General features: G+C 42.5%; 1 protein-coding gene across 39 annotated transcripts in view; it reads left to right on the top strand.

Annotated features, from left to right (window-relative positions):
* LOC144687401 (mucin-6-like) overlaps positions 1-21958 on the top strand; it is a 91873-nt gene that overhangs the window by 40725 nt on the left and 29190 nt on the right. For all 39 annotated transcript variants that reach the window (XM_078553508.1, XM_078553503.1, XM_078553507.1 and 36 more), the window contains exons 17-29: positions 2980-3106; positions 6943-7177; positions 7261-7319; positions 7413-7510; positions 9808-9956; positions 10048-10186; positions 11052-11156; positions 11298-11477; positions 13365-13610; positions 16606-16762; positions 17249-17374; positions 19862-20000; positions 21828-21856. In XM_078553508.1, the coding sequence (XP_078409634.1) occupies positions 2980-3106; positions 6943-7177; positions 7261-7319; positions 7413-7510; positions 9808-9956; positions 10048-10186; positions 11052-11156; positions 11298-11477; positions 13365-13610; positions 16606-16762; positions 17249-17374; positions 19862-20000; positions 21828-21856 (1789 nt within the window). The remainder of the gene's footprint in view (positions 1-2979; positions 3107-6942; positions 7178-7260; positions 7320-7412; positions 7511-9807; positions 9957-10047; positions 10187-11051; positions 11157-11297; positions 11478-13364; positions 13611-16605; positions 16763-17248; positions 17375-19861; positions 20001-21827; positions 21857-21958) is intronic.

Here is a 21958-nt window from a genome sequence, read left to right as displayed (position 1 = left end):
GCAACAGAAGCTCGGTGGTCCTCTGGTGCCAGGGGTGGCCCTTCGGGGTCCACGGAGTGCACACCTGCTGGCAAAACTAAAATGGAGAACAAAGACATTAGTTAAAGTCATCACACTGTCACTGTGCATGCCAGGCACCCTGGTGAGACCATGGAGATCTGCATCATGGTGCCCTCGTCTTCCAATGATCAATGGGGACTCCAGGTTCAAGACTCACATCAATGAAGAGACTTGCACAAACCGAAACCTCATCTCTGTGCACTGCTCTCTTACCTCTGTCTGGTACCCCCGCCTCTCCATACTTGGTTGCATGGGGCACGAACTGGCTCTCGAGCTCCAGGGCATCTTGCTCATATTTGCAAAGGATTAGGAGGCAAGCAGGGCCTCCGCTGGCCCACAACCTTTCAATGTTATTATGGGTCATCTTCTCCTGAAAGGACAGAGGAGCATTGATTAGTCCACTCTCTACCTGCAGCCCCATTGCAGCCCGGCCAATCCCAGATGAGGAGCACTTGGCAGGGCACACCCAAGTCGGAGATGCAAGGCACTCAGTCCAAGCAGCCAGGGCTCATCCCCTTGGTCAGCTCCGGTGTCACTGGCAATTGGTACTCAGACTCTAACCCCCCTGAGGTCCAAGGGGGGGAAGGCCACACCTTAACACTTCTGCACACTGACCCATGCCAACATGGCACTCACCCTTCCTGAGCGCACAGATCATTGAGGTGCTTCCGGCTGTGCACCCATGTGTGCCACACCGCATCATGGCTGCTCACCATTGCTGCCACCTCCTCCCATGCCCTCTTGGTGAGGTGTGGTGGCCTCCTCCTCCCATCCCCGGGGACAAGGGCATCCCTCCTGGCAGCCACCTCCTCCAGGAGGACGGGCGAGGCACTCATCAGAAAAGCGGGGGACTGAGCGCCCACCGGACCTGCCCTCCCATCTGCCATGTCCAGACACACTTGACTCCATTGCAGAAGTACAGAAGATGTCCTTGCATGGCAGACATCCAGGGGCTCCCTGGGTCACTTTTAAACACGCCATTGGATCCAACAGCTGACAGGCCCCCATCCCCGCTTGGCCCTTCCTGGCCAGTGTGGAGCCATGTTTCACGCTGGGTGGGTCTTAATTGGCCCACCAGCGTGAAATCGTGGTCGGGGTCCGATCATGGGTAGCGAACCGTTCCCCAGCCACTCCTGGGCCCGCCCACCGTGTCCGCCTGACGACCTCAAAATCCTGCCCATTGAACTGAGGACACTCCTGTTTTGATGCAGAAAATATCACAGAAACAATAGCTCAAATATTAAGATAACTCATCCACAGAAACCTAGAAGGACGGTAATTTACTGAAATAAAATCTGAGGGCACCACTTCAAAAATTAATTTTTCTCTCGCGAAAGTTGGAGTAGTTGTAAAATTTCGAAGAATGCAAGGAAGTTAAAGTAAATCACTCATATTTATAATAAACTTATTGCAAATTAATTAGACCTATTTTGTTAGTCACGTCACAATGTTATTTGGAATTTTATGGTAAATGGAATCATTCGGATCCAAAAGACAACTGTCAACTGTTGACCCACTGGTGGGGAAAAGTAGAATGAAAGTCATCAAAAACTCTAGAAAATAACTGATTAGAAAATGAAAAAGCCGATTGCCAGGTCTCCAATTTGCCCACCTGTTTCAAGTGATAGTCTCCTTGTAATATATAAATTGAGTTTGTGAAGTGTTAGTAGGATCCCAATTAGTATATTAATTCAGACTGGTTGGAGTCTGCATTGTGCCGTACTATTTCTGTGGGCCCCTGAACAGCAGAAATGCTGGCAAAAAATAATCTGGGTTGCTATTGTCCTGGGACCTCACCCTCCATGAAGATGACGCCCTCACAGCTCATCTTGCAGCAGTCATCACAGCCCGATATAGAGCCGTAATTTGGTGAGTTGCTTCAGGCCGTCCGTTTGGCACCCAGCAGTTCCCTTGGAACATTTAACTGAGGCTGGGTCCTCAAAATCATGGGGACCTTATCGCCGGAAAAGTGGACTGACGATTACTGCAACATACTCCAACATACAGTAGCTCAATTGTCAAATTCGACCCCTATGGGTAGGATTTTCCTTTCGGCGAGCAAGTGGGTATGGGGCCCACTCGCTGACACGTAAAATGACACACGGTGACATCGGGCGGAACTCCTGACGTCACCACGCCCCATTTAAATTTTCCGGTAGGCGGGGGTGCAGCAAAATAAGCTGTGTGCCCGCCGACCTGTCAATGGTCAATTGAGGCCATTAACAGAGTCATTTAGCTAATTAATGGACCCGCCCGTCCAACCTTAAGGTTGGCGGGCAGGCCAGGAGCCCTGGCGGGCATTAGAAAAAGCATGGAACCTCATCCATGGGCGGGATGAGGTTTCATGTAGGTTTTTAAAACATTTTATTAATGTTTTTGTAAAAATTATTGTTATGTCCCAAGTCATGTGACAGTGTCACATGAGGGGACATATCAGGAATTTCTTTTTTTCCTATTTTTAATACTTGCCACAGAACAGGCGATCTCCCTGAGGCAGCACTTAGCCTCAGGGAGATGAGTGCGCTCTTTCGTGCGCATGCGCGAAAGAGTGCACTCTCGATTTTGGGATTCCCCCCACCCGCACAGGGAGTGCATAGTGCTTCCGTGTGGACGTTGTGCTGGGCGGGCCTTAATTGGCCCGCCCACGTAAAATGGCTCCACGCCCCCGATTGGGGGCGCCGATCGGAGGCGCATCTGTGCACGCCCGCCCTTCAACTTCGCCCCCCCCCCCTTCAACTTCGTCCCCGACGGGGGGAAAATCCTGCCCTATGTGTTTTTAAAAAGCTAAGATTATTTGACTCCTGATATGTTCTGGCATTGTAATTCTGCGATTCGGTTATATCCAGATTAGCAAAATATACATCAACTTACCAAAGATAAGGGAAGAAAATAATCATTTTAATTGTATTTGCTTTAAAGATGTGTAAGGATTCCGTCTGCACCTGTCAGAATATTGATCACTGCATCTGTGCGGCACTTGGGTCATATGTTCATGCATGTGCAGAAAGAGGTGTCATCCTGAGGAAATGGACTGAAGGCACTTGCAGTAAGTTGAGATATTTATCTTTCATAGAATTTCACACCATTTTCTGCAGGCAGAATCAGTTATTTGAAAACAATTTATAAAAGTTACAAATGAACATAAGTATATATCATTCTTTAAGTGTGTTGATGCCTGGAGACCAAGTCCATGCCGTTCTAGACTGACATTCAACCCAACTATCTCCAAATGTTTCTTCTGTTTTTTTTGTGAAAACGCATTCTCATTTGATAGGAAGTTCCTCCATGATGGACCCAAAATTTAACAGATAACAGCTTTGGGATCTACACATAATAAATTAGTAGACTGCTTAATTAATGGAGGAGAGAGTTCACTGACCTCACCTAGTACATATTAGTATTTTTTTCTTTTATCCTTAGATTCCAATGAAGAAAGCCCTAGAGCCTATTCAATCTCTTCCTTTCAGAACATCAGTCATATCATCCTTCCATTAGAATATGTAGCTAGTTCTTAAATGAGTCCAGGGAGTTAACCTCAACCTTCCCAACAATCAGGCCAGGAATTTACGGCCCCTTTCGCTCGGCAGGCTATTACTGTCCTCCCGAACTAAATGGAGATTTAAATATCTTGCCGCATCCGCGGTGGGGGCAAGACACACTGCGGTGAAGCCGTAAAATCCTGGCCTTGGTTTCAATAATAATCGTCCACTGTTAAAGAAATACTCTGACATCAGCTGTAAATTTGTACTTCAGCCCCCTGAACCGGTGCCCTCTTGCCCTGCTGTCTTAGTATTATATTGGGTTCACTTTCTCTATTTTATTAAACATTTTACAAGGTGATATATGCAGTCATGAAGCTATCAAATTGTTCCTCATAGCTCCTCATTCTGACATCAAGAATTGCCCAGGTTACATTCCTCTACACTATTTTCAGTGATGTTCATGTGCTGTGTAGAAGCTGTCAGGTTATGCACTTATGGAGTGAGCTACAGCAATTAGAAAATAGGGCGGGAAAGTTGTTGAATATCTTTTCTTGGATTGTTGAATAAACTGCATTTATTTGTTATGATTTGAATGTTATTTTAGGAATATGTAGCAGGTTGGATAAAAACTATTGGAGATCTGTTTTTGATAGAATGTGGTTGGCTATGCTTTTTGGTAGAGTCCTTGGAAAGAAATTGAAATTGGAGAGAAATATTTTATGTCACATGATTGATAGATAACAAAAGTAGAACATAAAAAATTGGATAGAGCACTGGAACACTTGATCAGTTAAGAAGAAAGCTAAACAATTGTCAGAAGTATTGTAAACAGCAAAATATGAGAAGCTCTTGTATAAATAGAAGAAAATTAGGGTTTAGGGCAAAAAAAAACAACTTTACTTAGGGGAAACCCTTAACTAAAGTAGACCATGGATAGTGAAGAGTACTACGTGTAACCTGAAATAAACTGCCAATTGAAATCTTTCAGTCATGGTACATAAACGTTTTCATTTAGAAGTAAAATATATTGACTGTTTAATTATGCTCTTTTAAAGTTAATGATTTGTGGGATGGGAGTGTCCCTGGCAAGGCCAGCATTTCTTGCTCATCCCTAATTGCCTTTGAGAAGGTGGTGATGAGCCCTTTCTTGAACTCCTGCAGTCCATATAGTGAAGACCCTCCCACTGTGTTGTTAGGTAAGGAGTTTTAGGCAATGAATGAATGCTGATATATTTCGAAGTCAGGATGATGTACAACTCGAAGGGGAACTTGGTGTTCTCAAGGACCTGCTACCCTTGTCTATCTAGGTGGGAGAGGTTGCAGGTTTTGTAGGTGCTGTTGATGAAGTTTTGGTGAGTTGCTTCAGTGCATCTTGTAGATGGTACACAATGCTGCCACTGTGCACTAATGGTGGAGAGGGTGACTCTTGAGGTGGCGGATGAGGTGCAGATCAAGCAAGCTGTTTTTCCTTGATCATGTTGAGTGTCTTGCATGATGTTGCAATTGTACTTATCCAGGCAAGTGAGTGTTCCATCACACTTCTAACTTTTGCCTTGTAGATGGTGGATGGGCTTTGGGGAGTCAGGAGGTGAGTTTCACGCCACAGAATTCCCAGCCTCTGACCTGTCCTTACAGCCACAGTATTTATATGGCTGGTCCAGTTAGGTTTGAGGTCAATGGCAATCCTCAGGATGTTGATGGTGGAGCAGTTAATGATGGTAATGTCACTGAATGTCATGAGGTGAGGTTAGACACTTTTATTGGGTATGGTCATTGCCAGTCAATTGTATGATGTGAATACATTTACCAGCCCAGGCCTAGATAGTGTCCTTGAAAACACAGATTGCTTCATTATCTAAAGAATTGCAGATGAAACTGAACTCTGTGCAATCATCAGCAAAAATCCCCCATTCTGACTTTATGATGGAAAGAAGGTCGCTGATGAAGGAACTGGAGGGTTGGGCCTAGGACACTGCCCTATGGAACTCCTGCACTGATGTCCTGTGGCTGAGCTGATTGGCCTCCCACAGCCACCATCTTCCTTCATGCTTGAAGTGACTCCAAACGAATGGAGAAATTTCCCCTGATCCCATTGACTTCAGTTTTACTAGGGGTAGGGTTTCAGGTCCCGCCCATCGTTGGGACCATCTGGTCCCGCCGAAAGTCAATGGACTTTTGATTGGGCTGCCGAATCTCCTGCTGCAGGTCCCACCATGGCGGGGCCAGAAAATCCCAGCCCAGGGCTCCCTGGTGCTACACAAGGCCTTGATGTCAAGGGCAGTCCCTCTCACCTCTCCTTTGGAATTCAGCTCTTTTCCCATGTAGGATCAAGACTGGAGATGAGTGGTTCAGGAGAAACCTAAACTGAACATTGTTGAGCAGGTTATTGGTGATTAAGTTAAAAGCAAAAAAACTGCGACTGCTGGAAATCCAAAACAAAAACAAAAATACCTGGAAAAACTCAGCAAGTCTGGCAGCATCTGCGGAGAGGAACTCAGTTAACATTTCGAGTCCGAATGACCCTTCAACAGAACTAAGTAAAGATAGAAGAGAGGTGAAATATAAGCTGGTTTAAGGGTGGGGGGGGGGGGGGGGGGGGAGACAAGTAGAGCCAGTGATAGGTGGAGATAACCAAAAGATGTCACAGACAAAAGGACAAAGCGGTGTTGAAGGTGATGATATTATCTAAGGAATGTGCTAATTAAGGGTAGAAAGCAGGACAAGCAAGGTACAGATAGCCCTAGTGGGGGTGGGGTGGGGGGAAGGAATCAAAAAAGGCTAAAAGGTAGAGATAAAACAATGGATGGAAATACATTTAAAAATAATGGAAATAGGTGGAAAAAGAAAAATCTATATAAATTATTGGGAAAAAAAGGGGGGATCAGAAAGGGGGTGGGGATGGAGGAGAGAGTTCATGATCTAAAATTGTTGAACTCAATATTGATTAAGTGCCAGTTGATAGCAGTTGACCATGCTTTTCATCACATTGCTGATGATTGAGCGTAAGCTGATTGGGCTGTAATTGGGCAGGTTGAATTTGTCCTCCTTCTTTTGGATAGGACATGTCTGAGCAATTTCCCGGTTTGTCAGGTAGATGGCAGTATAATACTAGAACAGTTTGATTAGAGGCTCAGCTCGTTTGGGAACACAAATCTTCACTATAGCCAGGATGTTGTTGAGGCCCATGGCCTTTACTGTATCCAGTGTGCTCAGTCGTTTTTCCACACCATGAGTGAATCAAATTGGCAGATGATTGTGAAGGTGAGGATCTCAGGAGGAAGCTGAGATGGATCATCTACTTGGCACTTTTGGCTGAAGGTGGTGGAGAACGCTTCTGGCTTTATCTTTTGCTTTCATCAGTATTCAGCTGTTTTCTAATACTAGTGGTTTCTGTTTCTAGATACAACTTGTGAGCAGGACCAGGTTTTTGATAATAACATGACACCCTGTAACCGGACCTGCAGATCACTGGGAACAACTGACTTCACCTGTAGTGTTAAGGATGCTGCAGTTTATGGATGTGGTTGTCCTGAGGGAAAGTACATGGATGAAAATGGGTTCTGTGTTGATCAAGGACGTTGCTCCTGTTACTACAAGGGCATGTATATTGAATCTGGACAGAGTGTTGATAACTGGTGAGCATACTTGTCACAGTCTACCAAAGCTGTATCATTAAGCATATGAAAAAATACCCTTAGCTTTTCTTTTCTCTCTTCAGCTTTTGTGTAGGTGGATTAATTAGGTGCAGTCAAATTAGTTTCACTACACCAAGTCCAGGTAAATTTTTGGTATTTTTTAAAGTAGTCATTACTGCAAGAATGAATTAGAACCTGTATGAAACAACTTTCTACATACTTTTTTGTCCATTAGGGTGTTTTGGGGGAAAGGAGTATTTTAATTGTTCAGGAGCTGGAAAATTAAATCGGAATTCCTGTGGGAAGAAATGCAGCAACTTGAATTTACCATGTGTAAGTGATATCCGACAATACAAGTTTGTAAAGAACACACATGCATACTTGCATGCAACGCAGAAGTTGAACACAAAATATTAAGTGATTCTAAACGATGCGGGGACATATTTTGATCGGTTGATAAAGATAGTACAAAATTCTTTCGCTACATTGTGAAGTTTTGCAAAGGAATTTTTCATGAGCACAGGTTCTGATCTTCCAGGAATGCATAAATTCTAGAATGGTCTCCATAGGCACGAAGATAGCAAACATAATCCAGCTGTTTAAGGAGGGAAGCACAAAACAAGGAACTCTAGACCAGTTAGCCCGAGATTAATAGCAGGGACAATGCTACAATCTAAAGTCACTTAGAAAATCATAATATGATTAGGCAGAGTCAGCATGTGCTTATGAAAAGGAAATTGTGTTTGGCAAATCGATTGAGGTTTTTTAAGGCAGTAGAAAAGGGGGAACTAGTGGATGAAATATATTTGGATTTTTAAAAGTGGCCATACGTAATGTTGTTACACAAGATAAAGGTTTGTGATATTGAGGTATTACATTAGCATGGATTCAGGATTGGTTAACAGGTAGAATGCTGAGAATATAAATGTTCATTTTCCGATTGGCAGGTTCTAACCATTGGAGTGCCACAAGGACCAGTGCTTGGGCCTTAGCTATTTACAATGTATATTAATGACTTAGATGAAGGGACTGAGTATAATATTTCCAAGTTTGCTGATGATACAAAGTTAGGTGGGAAAGTAAGTTGTGAGCAGGACACAAAGAGGCTGCAAAGAGATATAGGCTTGTTAAATGATAGGATACGAAGGTGGCAGATGGAGTACAAGGTGGGAAAATGTGAAATTATCAACTTTGGCAGGAAGATTAGGAAGCAGAATATTTTTAAAAGATGAAACTAGTAAATGTGTAGAGGGATTTGTGATTTGGAAAAATCACATCGGCCAGAATTTTATACCTCCCCCTCAGCAGGTGGGTTTTTAGGTGGTGGAGGGACGGATTCCCTCTGGTCTCCCACCTGCCCTGACCGCACAGCAATTTTACGCAGAGGCAGGAAAGGCCTCAGCCAGGAAACACGTCCTTGCCCCAACTGGGGCCCTTAAGTGGTTAATTATTGGCCGCTTAAGGGCCACCTCCTACATAACCTCCATTTTTAGGCTGCCGGGAGGATTGAACCTCCATAGGTGAAGTCCGAAAAAGAACAGAATTACATCTCAGGCGGGAAGTGGGTGGGGCGCCTCAATCAGAAGCCCCTTTCTGAAGCTGGGCACCACCCCCCCATAAAGGTCCGATAGCCTTCGGACCTCCCTCAACACCACCCTCCCTGCCCCTTGGCCACTCCCCCGAGACACTGATCGCCCCTTTCGTGCTCTCCCAGGCCTTCCCTACCTTCTCCACCCTGGGACCCCTTGAACTTACGGGATCTCCAGTGCCTGGACTGAGGCTTCAACATCCTCCTGCATTTCTTCTTCTGTCCATTGCAGTGCCGTCGCTGCAGGGACCAGAGAGCTGCTGGTCAATCAGATTGGCCTGAGTGAGGGGGAGCTTTTCAACTGACCTTTAAAAAGCTTCCCTCATGCACACTAGGGCCCATGACTTATCCAAGGGGCCGTGAACCACAACCCTTTAAAAACCAGGCCTGATTTGATGAAAATTTCAGAGGAGCAGGACATGCCTATTCACACAATGGAGCTAGCCAGTTTGGGAGTGCCGGATGTGGACTTCTGATAGGAACAAGCCTGCACACTTTAAAGGCACTCCTGAAAATTAGAGAGCCTGGAATGTTGGGAATCCCAGAATTGGGATCCGTCTGCTATTTTTAAAGGGCCCCTGAGTCAATCCGACTCAGTGAAAATCCAGACCATAGTGTCAGGATAAGAAGCTGGTCATTTAGAAATGAGATGAGAAGTTTCTTCACTCAGAAGGTTATGAATCTCTGGAATTCTGTACTGCTGAGGACTGTGGATGCTCAATATATTCAAGACTGGGATGTGGGGAAAAGTGAAGTTTAACCACTTAAACCATGATCTTATTGCCTTACTGAATGGCAGAATAGGCTTTGAGGGTCCATGTGGCTGACTCCTGCTACTATTCCTTGTGTTCTTTTGTTCATTAGAGCAATAAAGTGTGTGTGTAGTGTGTGTGTGGTGTGTGTGTAAGTGAAATCCGTATGTAATCATGACTACGTGAGAATGGCAAAACTGATGAGCGTAAGCTTATATTTTTTCATGTTATTTGACATCAATATTAAACAAGTTTGGAGGAATCACTGAAGATTTTCTCTTTTGTAACAGCCAGCTCGATGCATTCCTGGCTGCGTCTGTCCTGATGGTAAAGCTGAAGATGAAAATGGAAACTGTGTATCGTATGAAAAATGCCCTTGTTTATTTGAAGGAGAGAGCCATACCGAAGGAAAAGTAATCAAAAAGGATTGCAACAAATGGTGAGATTCAACATATGTCAACATTGATCAGTTTCATATCTTAAAAGCACTTTAATATTACAGAACCCAATATCTCTTCTTTATGTTGCAGCACGTGCCAGGGTGGAGTATGGAATTGTACTGGGAAGCTATGTTCAAAGACCTGCAAGGTTTATGGTGAAGGTCATTACACAACTTTTGATGAGAAGAGGTACACCTATGAGGGCAATTGTGAATATATATTTGTTCAGGTAAGTTACGATGGCTAGATACTTGACTTACTATTAGTAGGAAGTGAGTCATGGCTTTGCATTGATTTTGGTCGAGAATAAGTTAAGATCCTAAACAGATATTACACATTTCTGAAGATTCGCTATTTCTTAACCTTTCGACAAACCTGAATAACGATATGATGCAGACAAAAATAAAAACCTTGTTGCGAACAGGTCATCGGTAAAGACCTATAAAGCACTGAGCAAGCTGAATTTTCCCAGTGCCACAAAGGTGGCTTTCAAGGTGGCAAGGGGGTTTGATCACGACAACTCCATGATGTCTTCCAATCTCCATGCAATTTTCCTGGAGGCGTACTTTCTGTGGCAGCGGCTACTTGCATGGGAGCATTGTTTAGCCAATTAAGACATGTAAAAGGATTAATTAGTCCCTATTTTTGGACACGCTAGAAATTTTGCAAACAGCGCAGGCTGAGTGGGGCATACCTGCTTCTCCCAGGTCCACACTCAAGTCAATACTTTTAAAACGCTTACCTTCTTAGTTCCAGTTTCCCAAATTTGAAGTGCCTTACATCTGTTTTAGGTGGACATCAGGGACATCTCTACAGTACCCAAAACAATATGCTGTTTGGGTACTGTAATTTGGCTCCCTAAATTGGAACTCTGTAGCCATTTTCTGCCAGGAAAACTGGCACAATGGCAATCGGTTTGATCCCCTTGTGTACTAAAACATCACAATGATTTATGGTTGAAATTGTATGGAGTATTTTTCTCATTAGACTGATATACAATACATTGGTATTTATTATTGAACTGTTTAAGCCATATACAATTGTACAGGATATACTTTGTTGGACATATTTATTTAAAACTACCTTCATTTTAGGACCATTGCAGAGGAAAGATTGGTACATTCCAAATACTAGTAGAAAATGTTGCATGCTGTGAAAATGGAGTGACATGTTCCAGAAACATCAAAATTATATTTCAGGTATATTTTCTAATTTACAATTATTAGGTAGCTATATTAACATTTTAGTAAGAGTTTTCAAAATACAAATTTCAGCAGGGACCGTTAATAATCTTGTACATCATAAAACATCCTGTTTTCAAATCCGCTTGTCTCTTATAGGATAAAGAACTAACTTTGGAAGATGGGCAAGTTAATACAAATATGACAACAAGAAGCACAGAAGGTTTCTATTCATTTCACACTGTTGGGCTCTATCTGATCCTCACGTTTTCCAATGGAATCACTGTGATTTGGGACAAACACACCAGGTTTTCAGTCACACTGGATGCACACTGGAGGGTAAATGTCACTTTGAGTTAAAATAATCTCTCCTACATATACTTTTTGATTCTTCGCCCTTTCTGAAAACAGACAAATAGTCACATGGAAATTGTAATCAAACAGAAGAGTTTGATATGAAGAGCTACCGGTCAATTAGTTGGCTGAGCGATACAAATAGAGAAAAATTGTGCCGAAATTGTAACTTACAACTATCCATAGCTATCACATGAACCAACATAAGGAAGATCATTTATCTGGAGAAATTTCACTTAATTTAACCAGAGAGGCAATTTAAGTGACCAGATAATGATCCAGAACTTGGTGTCACATGACCAGCACATGTGATCCTGAAACATTCAGAAAGAAGTCAGTAAGGTCGTCAACCCCTACACCTAGGGCCTTTGTCAGTCTCAAAAAGGCACTAATGTACGTTAAGCTCAAAAATCTTTTTTTATTAAATACTTAGCCTGCCTCAAAATCACAGTTTAGAAGTCTTGGACCCTTGGTCGGGATTCAAAGTTATACACGTCTTTTATGTGCTAGGGAAAAATTCCAGCAATGCAACAATATTAATATATTCTATGTGTAAGAACAGCAGATATAGGAGCAGGAGAAGGCTGTATGGCGCGTCATGCTTGCTTCGCTATTCAAGAAGTTCATGGCTGTTCTCCCATCTCCTCTCTATTTTCCCACCCTATTCCTATTTTCCCTTGATTCCCTTAGTGCCATCCCAGTCTTGAATAGATTCATGTAATAAAGCCATATATATGATTGAGCATCCACAGATCTCTGAGATGGAGAATTCCAAAGATTCCCAACACTCTGAGTGAAGTAATTTCTTCTCATCCCAGTTCTAAATGGCCAAGCCCTTATACTGAGAATGTGACACCTAGTCCTAGATTCTCCAGCCAGGAGAACCTGGCTGTCAAGACCTCTAAGAATGCTACACATTCACTGTGATTATTTCTCATTCTTCTAAACTCCAGAGCATATAGTCCAATTGAACTCAACCCCTCATCCCTGGAACTAATCCAGTGAACTTTTGTTACATCCCCTCAAAGGCAAGTATATCCTCCCATATGTAATGAGACCAAAACTGCACACAGTCCCCTCACCAAAGCTCTATATAATTGTAGCTTCACTTCCATACTCTTATATTCCAATGTATAATGTGGCCCTCTCAGATGGGACACAGAGAATAACATTGATGATGAGACTAAATTTGAGAGGTAAGTTGCCAGGTAAAGCTTTGGAGAAGCAAAAGAAATAACTATGTGTATTCAAATTTCTAATACAATCTCAGGAGTAAATGAACTTGCACAGTATCATACTCTTGCAGATTAGAGCAAAAAAACTGAGATGCTAATGAATAGGTAACTATTATTACCTCCAATCAAGGGGCATAAACACAATCCAGCAATGACCTAGCTCACAATGATCAAAATATTTTTTCCTAGTTTCCTGCCTTCCTTTCCCAAAGATGTTGACGGCTGCTAGAGTGTGGCACTAGTTCCCATCTAATACTTTGGCCAATGGATCATCCTTTAAAGATTACCCTAGATAAGAGAGGTCAGCAGGTGTGTCGGCCAGTCCAATCCTGTCCTGACGTGGCTTTCACATAAGCACTTTGGTCACCAGTTAATGATTGGTAGTGATAATCCAAGATGATTTTCTTCCCTGTCCCCTTGCCTAGCCCAGCAGTGCAGAGTTCAATTGCTGCCAAGTCAGCTGAGATGAACTACCTGAGTACAGATCAATGAAAATACAAAGATCAGAGTGAATAAGTGATTTCTCAGATTAATGGCAGGTATTTGTGACTTGCAGATCATATCAGCTAAGTTAGTTTATGTTGGAGATTGATTTTGAAACGTCAGATTTTTTGATTACTTATAACTTTTACAACAGAACAAAGTATGCGGTCTCTGTGGAAATTTCAATGATGACACTGAAGATGATTTAACAACAAAATCTAACTCCTTGGTGAGCAGCTCCATTGAATTTGGAAACAGTTGGAAATCTGCACTGTCCTGCTCTAATTCAGTGAATCAGACATTTCCTTGTGAGAGAAACCCATTCTGTTTTCCATGGGCACAGAGAAAGTGCGCCATAATTAAAGATGCAAATGAAGTGTTTAAAAAATGTCACAATAAGGTAAGAAACTTTTCAAATATATTATTACTACTTTGACAGTTATTAATGATATTTTTAAAGCTACAAAAACAAAATTATTTGAATGTGTTTAAAAATGTTCAGTCTGTACAGGAGTGTGCTTGCACATATTTAACCATTTTCAGAGTGGATTCTGCTTACTTACCTTACCATCACAGGGATGAAAGCTGAAAGGTCCTAATGTCAGCATTGTATCAACCAAATTTTATTATATTCCATTAAAACAGATGTTTCGAAAATGGAAAATTCTTTCCAATGTAATTTAACTGAGTGGAAATTGCAGAAGCACTGGCAATAATCTTTAAATGTTCCCTGGATTTGGGGGAGGTGCCGGAAGATTGGAGAATTGCAAACATTACACCCTTGTTCTAAAAAGGTTGTAAAGATCTGCTGTGCAATTACAGACCTGTCAGTTTAACTTTGGTGGTGGGGAAACTTCTAGAAACAATTATTCAGGATAGAGTTAATAGTCACATGGAAAAATGTGGATTGATTCGGAAGCATCAACATGGATTTGTTAAAGGAAAATCGTGTCTAGCTAACTTTCTGGAGTTCTTTGAAGAGGTAACAGAGATGGTTGATGAGGGCAAGGCCTTTGATGTGGTGTATGTGGACTTCCAAAAGGTGTTCGATACAGTGCCGCACAACAGGCTTGTGAGGAAATTTATAGGCCATGGAATAAAAGGGACCGTAGCAACATGGATACAAAATTAGCTGAAGGATAGGAAACAGAGAGTAAGGTTAATGCGCATTTTTCAGGCTGCAAGAAGGTTTGTAGTGGAGTTCCCCAGGGATCGCTATTGGGACCCTTGCTTTTCCTGATATATATAAATGACCTAGATCTTGGTGTGCAGGGTACAATTTCAAAGTTTGCAGATGACACAAAACTTGGGAGAATTGTAAACTGTGAGGAGGACAGTGTAGAACTTCAAAAGGGCATTGTCACATTGGTGGATTGGGCAGATAGGTGGCAGATGAAGTTCAATAGAGAGAAATGTGAGGTGATACACTTTGGTTCAAAGAACATGGAGAGACAGTATAAAATAAAGGGTGCTATTCTAAAGGTTGTGCAGGAGCAGAGAGACCTGGGTGTACATGTACATATGTCATTAAAGATGGCAGGACAGGTAGAGAGAGTTGTTTCTAAAGCATACTGTATTCTAGGCTTCATTAATGTGGGCACAGAGTACAAGAGCAGGGAGGTTATGATGAACTTGTATAAAACACTGGTTAGACCTCAACTGGAGTATCGTGTACGGTTCTGGGTGCCACACTATAGGAAGGATGTGAATGCATTGGAGAGAGTGCCGAAGAGGTTTATGAGAATGGTTCTAGGGATGAGACACTTCAGTTATAAGGAAAGATTGGAGAAGTTGGGACGGTTTTCCTTGGAGAGGAGAAAGCTAAGAGGAGACTTGATAGAAGTTTTCAAAATCATGAGGGGCAGCATTTCACCGATTTTGCATCAAGGCGTTCAGCATACTGAGATCAGTAATGGAGCCCGGTGGAAAATACTCAAATTTCCAGAGCCATACCAGATACAAAGTAAGGTTTTTTTTCTGGTGGAGGTCAATCACTGGAGCTCCAAGATATCTCTGTAAGACTTCCTCAGTCCCAATATTCTTCTGCTGCTTGCTCAATAACCTTCTCTTCATCACGTTTTGAAGAGTAGTGTTGTTCATTGGCCATTGTTGATTTCCGTTCACAACGGCTCTGGTAATGAAGCAGCCTCTGCCAGCCTACAGCAGGACCTGATACATTCAGGCCTAGGCTAACAGTCCCACTAAGCTACACACATGTGCAGCTGCACCCTGGAAGACCTTGTTCCACGTTAAATACCACTCGTGTGCAGCTGTGCAAAAATTCTTAAAGGTACTGTGCATTGAAAAAACTGCCTATGCAAAGCAAACAAAAATATTATAGGGAACATTGGTTTGGACTGAGTAGCGGCAGGTAATTGTTACATTTTTTTCTTTATTCTTTCACAGGATGTGGGTGTCTCTGGCAAGGCCAGCATTTGTTGCAAACCCTAATTGCCCTTGAACTGAGTGGCTTGCTAGGCCATTTCAGAGTGCAGTTAAAAGTCAACCACATTGTTCTGGGTCTGGATTCACATATAGGCCAGACCCAGTAAGGATGGCAAATTTCCTTCCCTAAAGGGCATTAGTGAACCAGATGGGGTTTTCCATTACTGCAGCTAGATGTATATTTCAGATTTATTAACTGAATTCAAATTCCACCTGCTGCCACGGTGAGATTTGAACCCATGCTCCCTAGGCATTAACCTGGGCCCCTGGATGTCCATTGACATTACCACTACACCACCATCTCCCCCTAAGACAGTGACTATTGCCAACAAAAAAAGGTTCAGCCAACTCCTTCTAACCTTCAACAGTAACGATATTGTTGAAACCTTTGCCAGCAACATCCTGGGGTATCAAGATTGACCAGGAGCTTAAGTGAACTTGCTATACCACCAACATGGCTACAAGAGCAGGACAGCAATTGGGACATAACCCTTACACTTGCAGGTAGTTAATACTTGGAGTGTAGTGTAATGGTTATGTTACATAAACTGAACTGATATTTCTTATTAAGAGCTTGAACTTGTCTCCCTAGGACACTGTTTGGTTGTCAGGATGAGTGTGGGGACTTAGGTTGAGGCTAAAATCAGATAGTTTCCTTTGTGCTGCTTGTGTAGTATTTTGCAATATTGGATGTTGAGATAAATCTCAACAAGGAAGCAAACCGTCAAGAGGGGAGGGAAACAGAAAGTGTTACATTTGGTTGGTATATTGCTAACCTATTTTACTTGTATAAAAGACCTGATAATTTGTTCACATGAATGGTGATCCTCATAAATTGAGTCTTTCATGTGTAAAATAAACAAAGAAGTCAAGATTCTGTTTTTTTCAATTGAAGTATTGTAAAACCTCTTCCATTTGTTTTCTAACACTGTATTGTGGCCCCTTTACAGGTTAACCCAGAACCATACTATGAGGCTTGCCTTAAGGAAGCTTGTGCCTGCGATCTGGAGGGAAAATATCTGGGTTTCTGTACTGCTGTAGCAGTGTATGCAGAAGCCTGTAACAGTGCTGGTGTTTGTATTCGCTGGAGAACCCCTGAACGATGTCGTAAGTCTAAGTTTTTGGTTTAGTTAGAAATACTAACTGAAACTTTTGGGTGAATGTAGGAGAGTTTGGGTCATCTCAAAGGTGCATATTTTATTGAAGATAAGTATTTATGGGTGAAAGTAACAGGCAAATTGGCAATCTTCTGATATTTAATTTTGCATTACTACCTAAATAACCTTTTTTAAAGCCCTCTTTAAGTTCTAATCTTTGGCACTTGCCTGCCTTTTGCTTATGCCTGGAATGCTGATTAGTTTGAATCACAGACTTTGAGGTAGTTGCTTCTAGTGAGGTGTTGCACTGACCTTGGAAGTCAATCTGTCTGCCCTGATGAAACAATCCATCTGGCAACTGTAGCATGGTTTTGGAGTAATGCTAATTATTTCCAATCTATTTCAACAACATTTGGACTTTTATGTGAACTATTCATTTGGATGTTGAATCAATTGTTGGTGATTTCATATTAACTATTACTATTTTGCATTGCAGCTGTGTATTGTGACTATTATAACAGGCCCAATGAATGCAGCTGGCATTATCAACCATGTGGAACGTTGACAGCAAAAACATGCAAGGACCATACAATTCGAAAAAAGCTGTCCGCTGTTCTTGAAGGTGGTATTATTTCATAATTCTGCTCTAGTTTAAGTATGCCAGAAGGCATTTCTCTATTCGTTTTCTTCATATGCATTTTAATATTAAGCAGGCAACGAGTTTTTTTTTTCTCTGTCACCATTACTAATCCAGTTCATTAGATGGTGCGGTGCTCAGTCATCTGCGTCAAGATTCCCATTTCAGTTTCTTCTTGTGCTGTGTCATAAGGTCAGATCAGCAGTAGGAGATGTGAGAGTAAAGCATTGATCTCAATCCCCGTGGGCTAATGAGTAGAAAAATCATTCAGGGTTTCCACTTCTGATCATTCCCTGCTGGCTGATCCTTGTTCTTGGAATGTGGGTGACACTGTTGTGGCACTACTTACAGCCAATCCCTACTTGCCCTGATTGCATGTACCTGCATGTCGGATGACTAAGATAAGGGTGGAAGGTTTCCAGTTCTCTGAATAGACTAGCGAACCAGTTAGGTTTTGCTTTAAAAATCATGTGTGCGAAGGGCAGGTGAAGTTAGAATCCAACTTAACTGTGATGTCTCCTCACTGTCAAAAAGCCTGCTAATACTTAGTACCTAGAATTAAAGACACGTGGTTTCTAGAGAGGGTTAACTGAGGGTTGCCAGAGTGGAATTATGACCCAGCAAAGGACATTACCTTTGGAAGAGGAAGGAAGAAAGTTGGAGCAAATAATCTGCATAATTGTGGTTCAAATACATTTCAGTGAAGGTATACACAATGATTGAGGTTAGTTATAACTAATAAGGCATTGGGCTGTATTTTACAGCCCCCCAATTGGGCATATTTTTGGTGGGGATGTACGTAAAAGATGAGGGGTGCCTAGCCCACTCCCTTCCTGTTCACCCCCAAACTGTCTTCTGTAACATGGTAGGTGGGTGGCTGCTGCAATTGGCAGACTGTCCACCATATTTAAATAAATAATTATGGGCCAATTGAGCTTCTTACCAAGCCAATTGACTGGGATAATATGCTGTCCACATCATAATACCATAGGCATAAGCAGTATGTTTTTTTAGGTCAGCTTGTAAAAGGATGGGATGGAAGGGGGTGGCAAGTCATTCTGGGGGTGCCTGTGTGCTTTGGGGGCACCTCCAACCAAGATGTCACCCCCCTCGCATCATTTCTCACTGCTTGCCCTCTAAACCCTGGCCTCCACCCGCTCTTCCCCCCTCCCAGGCCTCTCTGATTCCTCCCCACCCTAAAAGCCTGGCACTTAGCTGTCTACAGCAGCCATCACTCCTCTTTCTGCTCCTCCTTGCAGTCCCAGCAGTGCCCACCACTGAGCTCTGGTGCTGCCGGGACTGTTAGAGCTGCTAACCAATCAGGTTTGCTGGCAGCTCTTGATGGCAGGACTTCCTCCTAATGAGAGGTGGAAGTCCTATTCTCACCTAGTTTAGCCTGCTGGCAGCGTGTTATGGCTGCGGGATGGGCTCCTTTCTGGATTGGCTGCCAGCTGACTTTGAGGTGGGTGGGCATTCTGCCCACCCCTCTCCTGTAAAATCCAGCCCATTGATTTCATTTAGTAATCTGTAGAACTATATAGAGTTTCTGAGAATGTCAGCTATATTTATGATAATTTGTACCACTTGATATAAATATTATTCAACAATTTTGTTGAATTAACACAAGTAATACATCAGAAGGGATAAATTATGAATTCATATAAGGATAAAAAAAGACTCATCAATGTTCCAGAACTAAACTCATTGCAAGAACTACCCTTATTTTTATATAATCCAGGTCAGGGGCACCTTGTTAATGTCCAGTGCAGCTACAACACTGGCTACAACTACAACAATTTTGAAAATTACCCAGCTATGTCCTGTCCCCAGAACAGCAGGACAAATCCAATCCAGCCAATTACCACTCCATCAGTAAATTTTCCATCATTGACAGTGCTGTCAAATGGCACTTGCACAGCAATAACCTGCTCACTGATGTTCAGTTTGGATTCTGCCAGGGCCACTCAGCTTCTGCCTTGGTCCAAACGTGGACAAAAGAGCTGAATTCCAGAGTCAAGGTGACAATGACTGCCTTTGACATCAAGGCAACATTTTACTGAGCGTGGCATCAAGAATCCCTTGCAAAACTCCAAAAGAAGTATTCACGGTGCTGAAACTTTAGGTTTTCTACTTTTGTTACATTAGTCCAATAAAAAGTAGACCTATTTTGTGGGGACTCTAAATTCTTATTTTTATGGAATGAATTAGGCATCTGCATGAGATAAATTACACAAACAATTTACATTGCCCAGTTGTATTTACATAGTTAATTTACATTCGCTAAATTTCAAATAACGAGCTATTATTAGAAAAATGGAGATAGGCAAAATACATATGAAATTCCAGACCTGTCTAATAACCAATAAACTATGGTATAATTTACATGATATAATTGTGATAAAACCATTGCTAACATGATAATGACACTATAAGCACCTCACACTAATTTTCACATTTTTTTTTGATAATTAGGTTGCTACCCAAAGTGTCCAGAGAGTGCTCCTTATCTGGATGAAAATATAATGACATGTGTCAGCCTGGTTAACTGTACCTGTTATTACAATGGTCACATATATGAAACAGGTCAAAATGTACCTGCCGATGAAAACTGGTAAAGTATCCAGAACATGTCATTTCATTGTTAATTATTACTACCAATGGATCATGAAAACTATGATGTGCCAAATCTTCCAGTCTCCAGATCATTAGTCACCGGATATATGATTGAAGATGCGTGTCGGGGCCCTAATGTGCAGACCTATGTGGGAATTGCCTGGGAAGTTTAAACCTCCAGTGGGTAATTCCCTGGTCCCTCTGTGGTGTCTCCGACTCTGAGTTATAGTTGGAGACTTTGGACAGTTCCGTGGTATGTGAATAGTTACCAAGGAAATGTTGGACAGATTAAAATCTTGTCTGACATCTGGGTAACGACAGAACTGACCCCCCCCCACCCAATTACTTATACTGGCCCCCAAATACTTCCCCCCAACCATCAACTATCCCTCAACCACCCAACTATCAGCTCCGACCACCCGACTAGTCCCTCCCGACCTGACCTGACCCAACTACTACCCTGATCACCCAACCACTCCAGAACCCACTGCCGACTCACTTATCCCACCCACCCTACCACCTCAGCCAATCTACCAACCTAACCACAAGGCCCACCTCACCCACCTACCACATTATCGACCTACCAGCTCAGTCACCTCACCCACCCACCTCACCCACCTACCACCCCACCCACTTGCCACCTCACCCACCTACCAGCCCCACCACCTCACCACCGTATCCAACTCACCCACCTACCCACATCACTCACCTTCCACCTCACCACACTATCAGCCTACTCACCTCGGCCACCTACCACCTTATCCACCTAGCCACTTCACACACCTGCCACCTCACCTACCTACCCACCTACACACCTCAGCCACTTACTCACCTTACCGTTCACCCACTCACCCCTTTGCCCACCCACCCCTTCGCCCACTTGCCCATTTACCCACTCATCTATCCACTAACATTTATTCACCAACATTCACTCCTGGTTAATGGGAATAAAGACAGTGCTGGATACTTCAACAGGAGGAAAATAAAGAGAAGTTTAAGCTGCTATTTCCTCTCTTTCACTGCCTTTCCATAGTGATGCTAAAATTGCAGTATCTTCTACACCCTCACATGCTTTGGTGTTACATTAGCTATAATACAAATGAAAGTGCAAAGAATAATTCAAAGTACACACATGCTATCTGTCCATATACTGCAATTTTTAAAAGTTATTTTTAATATTTTCAGTACCAGGTGGAAGCAAATATTATCTTATTAGTGTGAAAACATAAATAACTTTTGGGTAGTAGGGTAGACTTGCAAAAAGCTGTATTATTCCCTCACCAGAGAGTGAAGCACAGTTTGCAGTATGACTCTGATCTATACTGAGAGGCCTGGATAGAGTGGATGTGGGGAAGATGTTTCCATTAGTAGGAGAGACTAGGACCCGAGGGCACAGCCTCAGAGTAAAGGGAAGACCTTTTAGAACAGAGATGAGGAGAAACTTCTTTAGCCAGAGAGTGGTGAATCTATGGAATTCATTGCCACAGAAGGCTGTGGAGACCAGGTCGTTGAGTGTATTTAAGACTGAGATAGATAGGTTCTTGATTGGTAAGGGGATCAAAGGTTACGGGGAGAAGGCGGGAGAATGGGGTTGAGAAACTTATCAGCCATGATTGAATGGCGGAGCAGACTCGATGGGCCGAATGGCCTAATTTCTGCTCCTATGTCTTATGGTCTTATGGTCTATACTGCTCTGTGTCCTACAAATGTACCAATCTCTAACAGGTGCTTGTAGTGTAATGGATATAGAGACTATATAAAGAATAAGGATTTTTAAAAAACTGATTTCCTAAAATAAATCATTTGAACGTTTAATATTTTACAGCACATGCTTTGAAGGAGAAGTCAAATGTGGTAAGTAAACTTTGTTTTTCTGTAAGTCATTCACCACAGTAAATCATTATGAAGGCAAATACTGGTGTCAATCATTGTGGGTGAAGACTTTCCACATCTTTA

The sequence above is a fragment of the Cetorhinus maximus genome, chromosome 12, assembly GCF_964194155.1.
Source record: "Cetorhinus maximus chromosome 12, sCetMax3.hap1.1, whole genome shotgun sequence".
In the NCBI taxonomy this organism is placed as follows: domain Eukaryota; kingdom Metazoa; phylum Chordata; class Chondrichthyes; order Lamniformes; family Cetorhinidae; genus Cetorhinus; species Cetorhinus maximus.
Note: the sequence above shows the minus strand (reverse complement) of the source record. Positions and strands in the feature narration are given on the sequence as shown.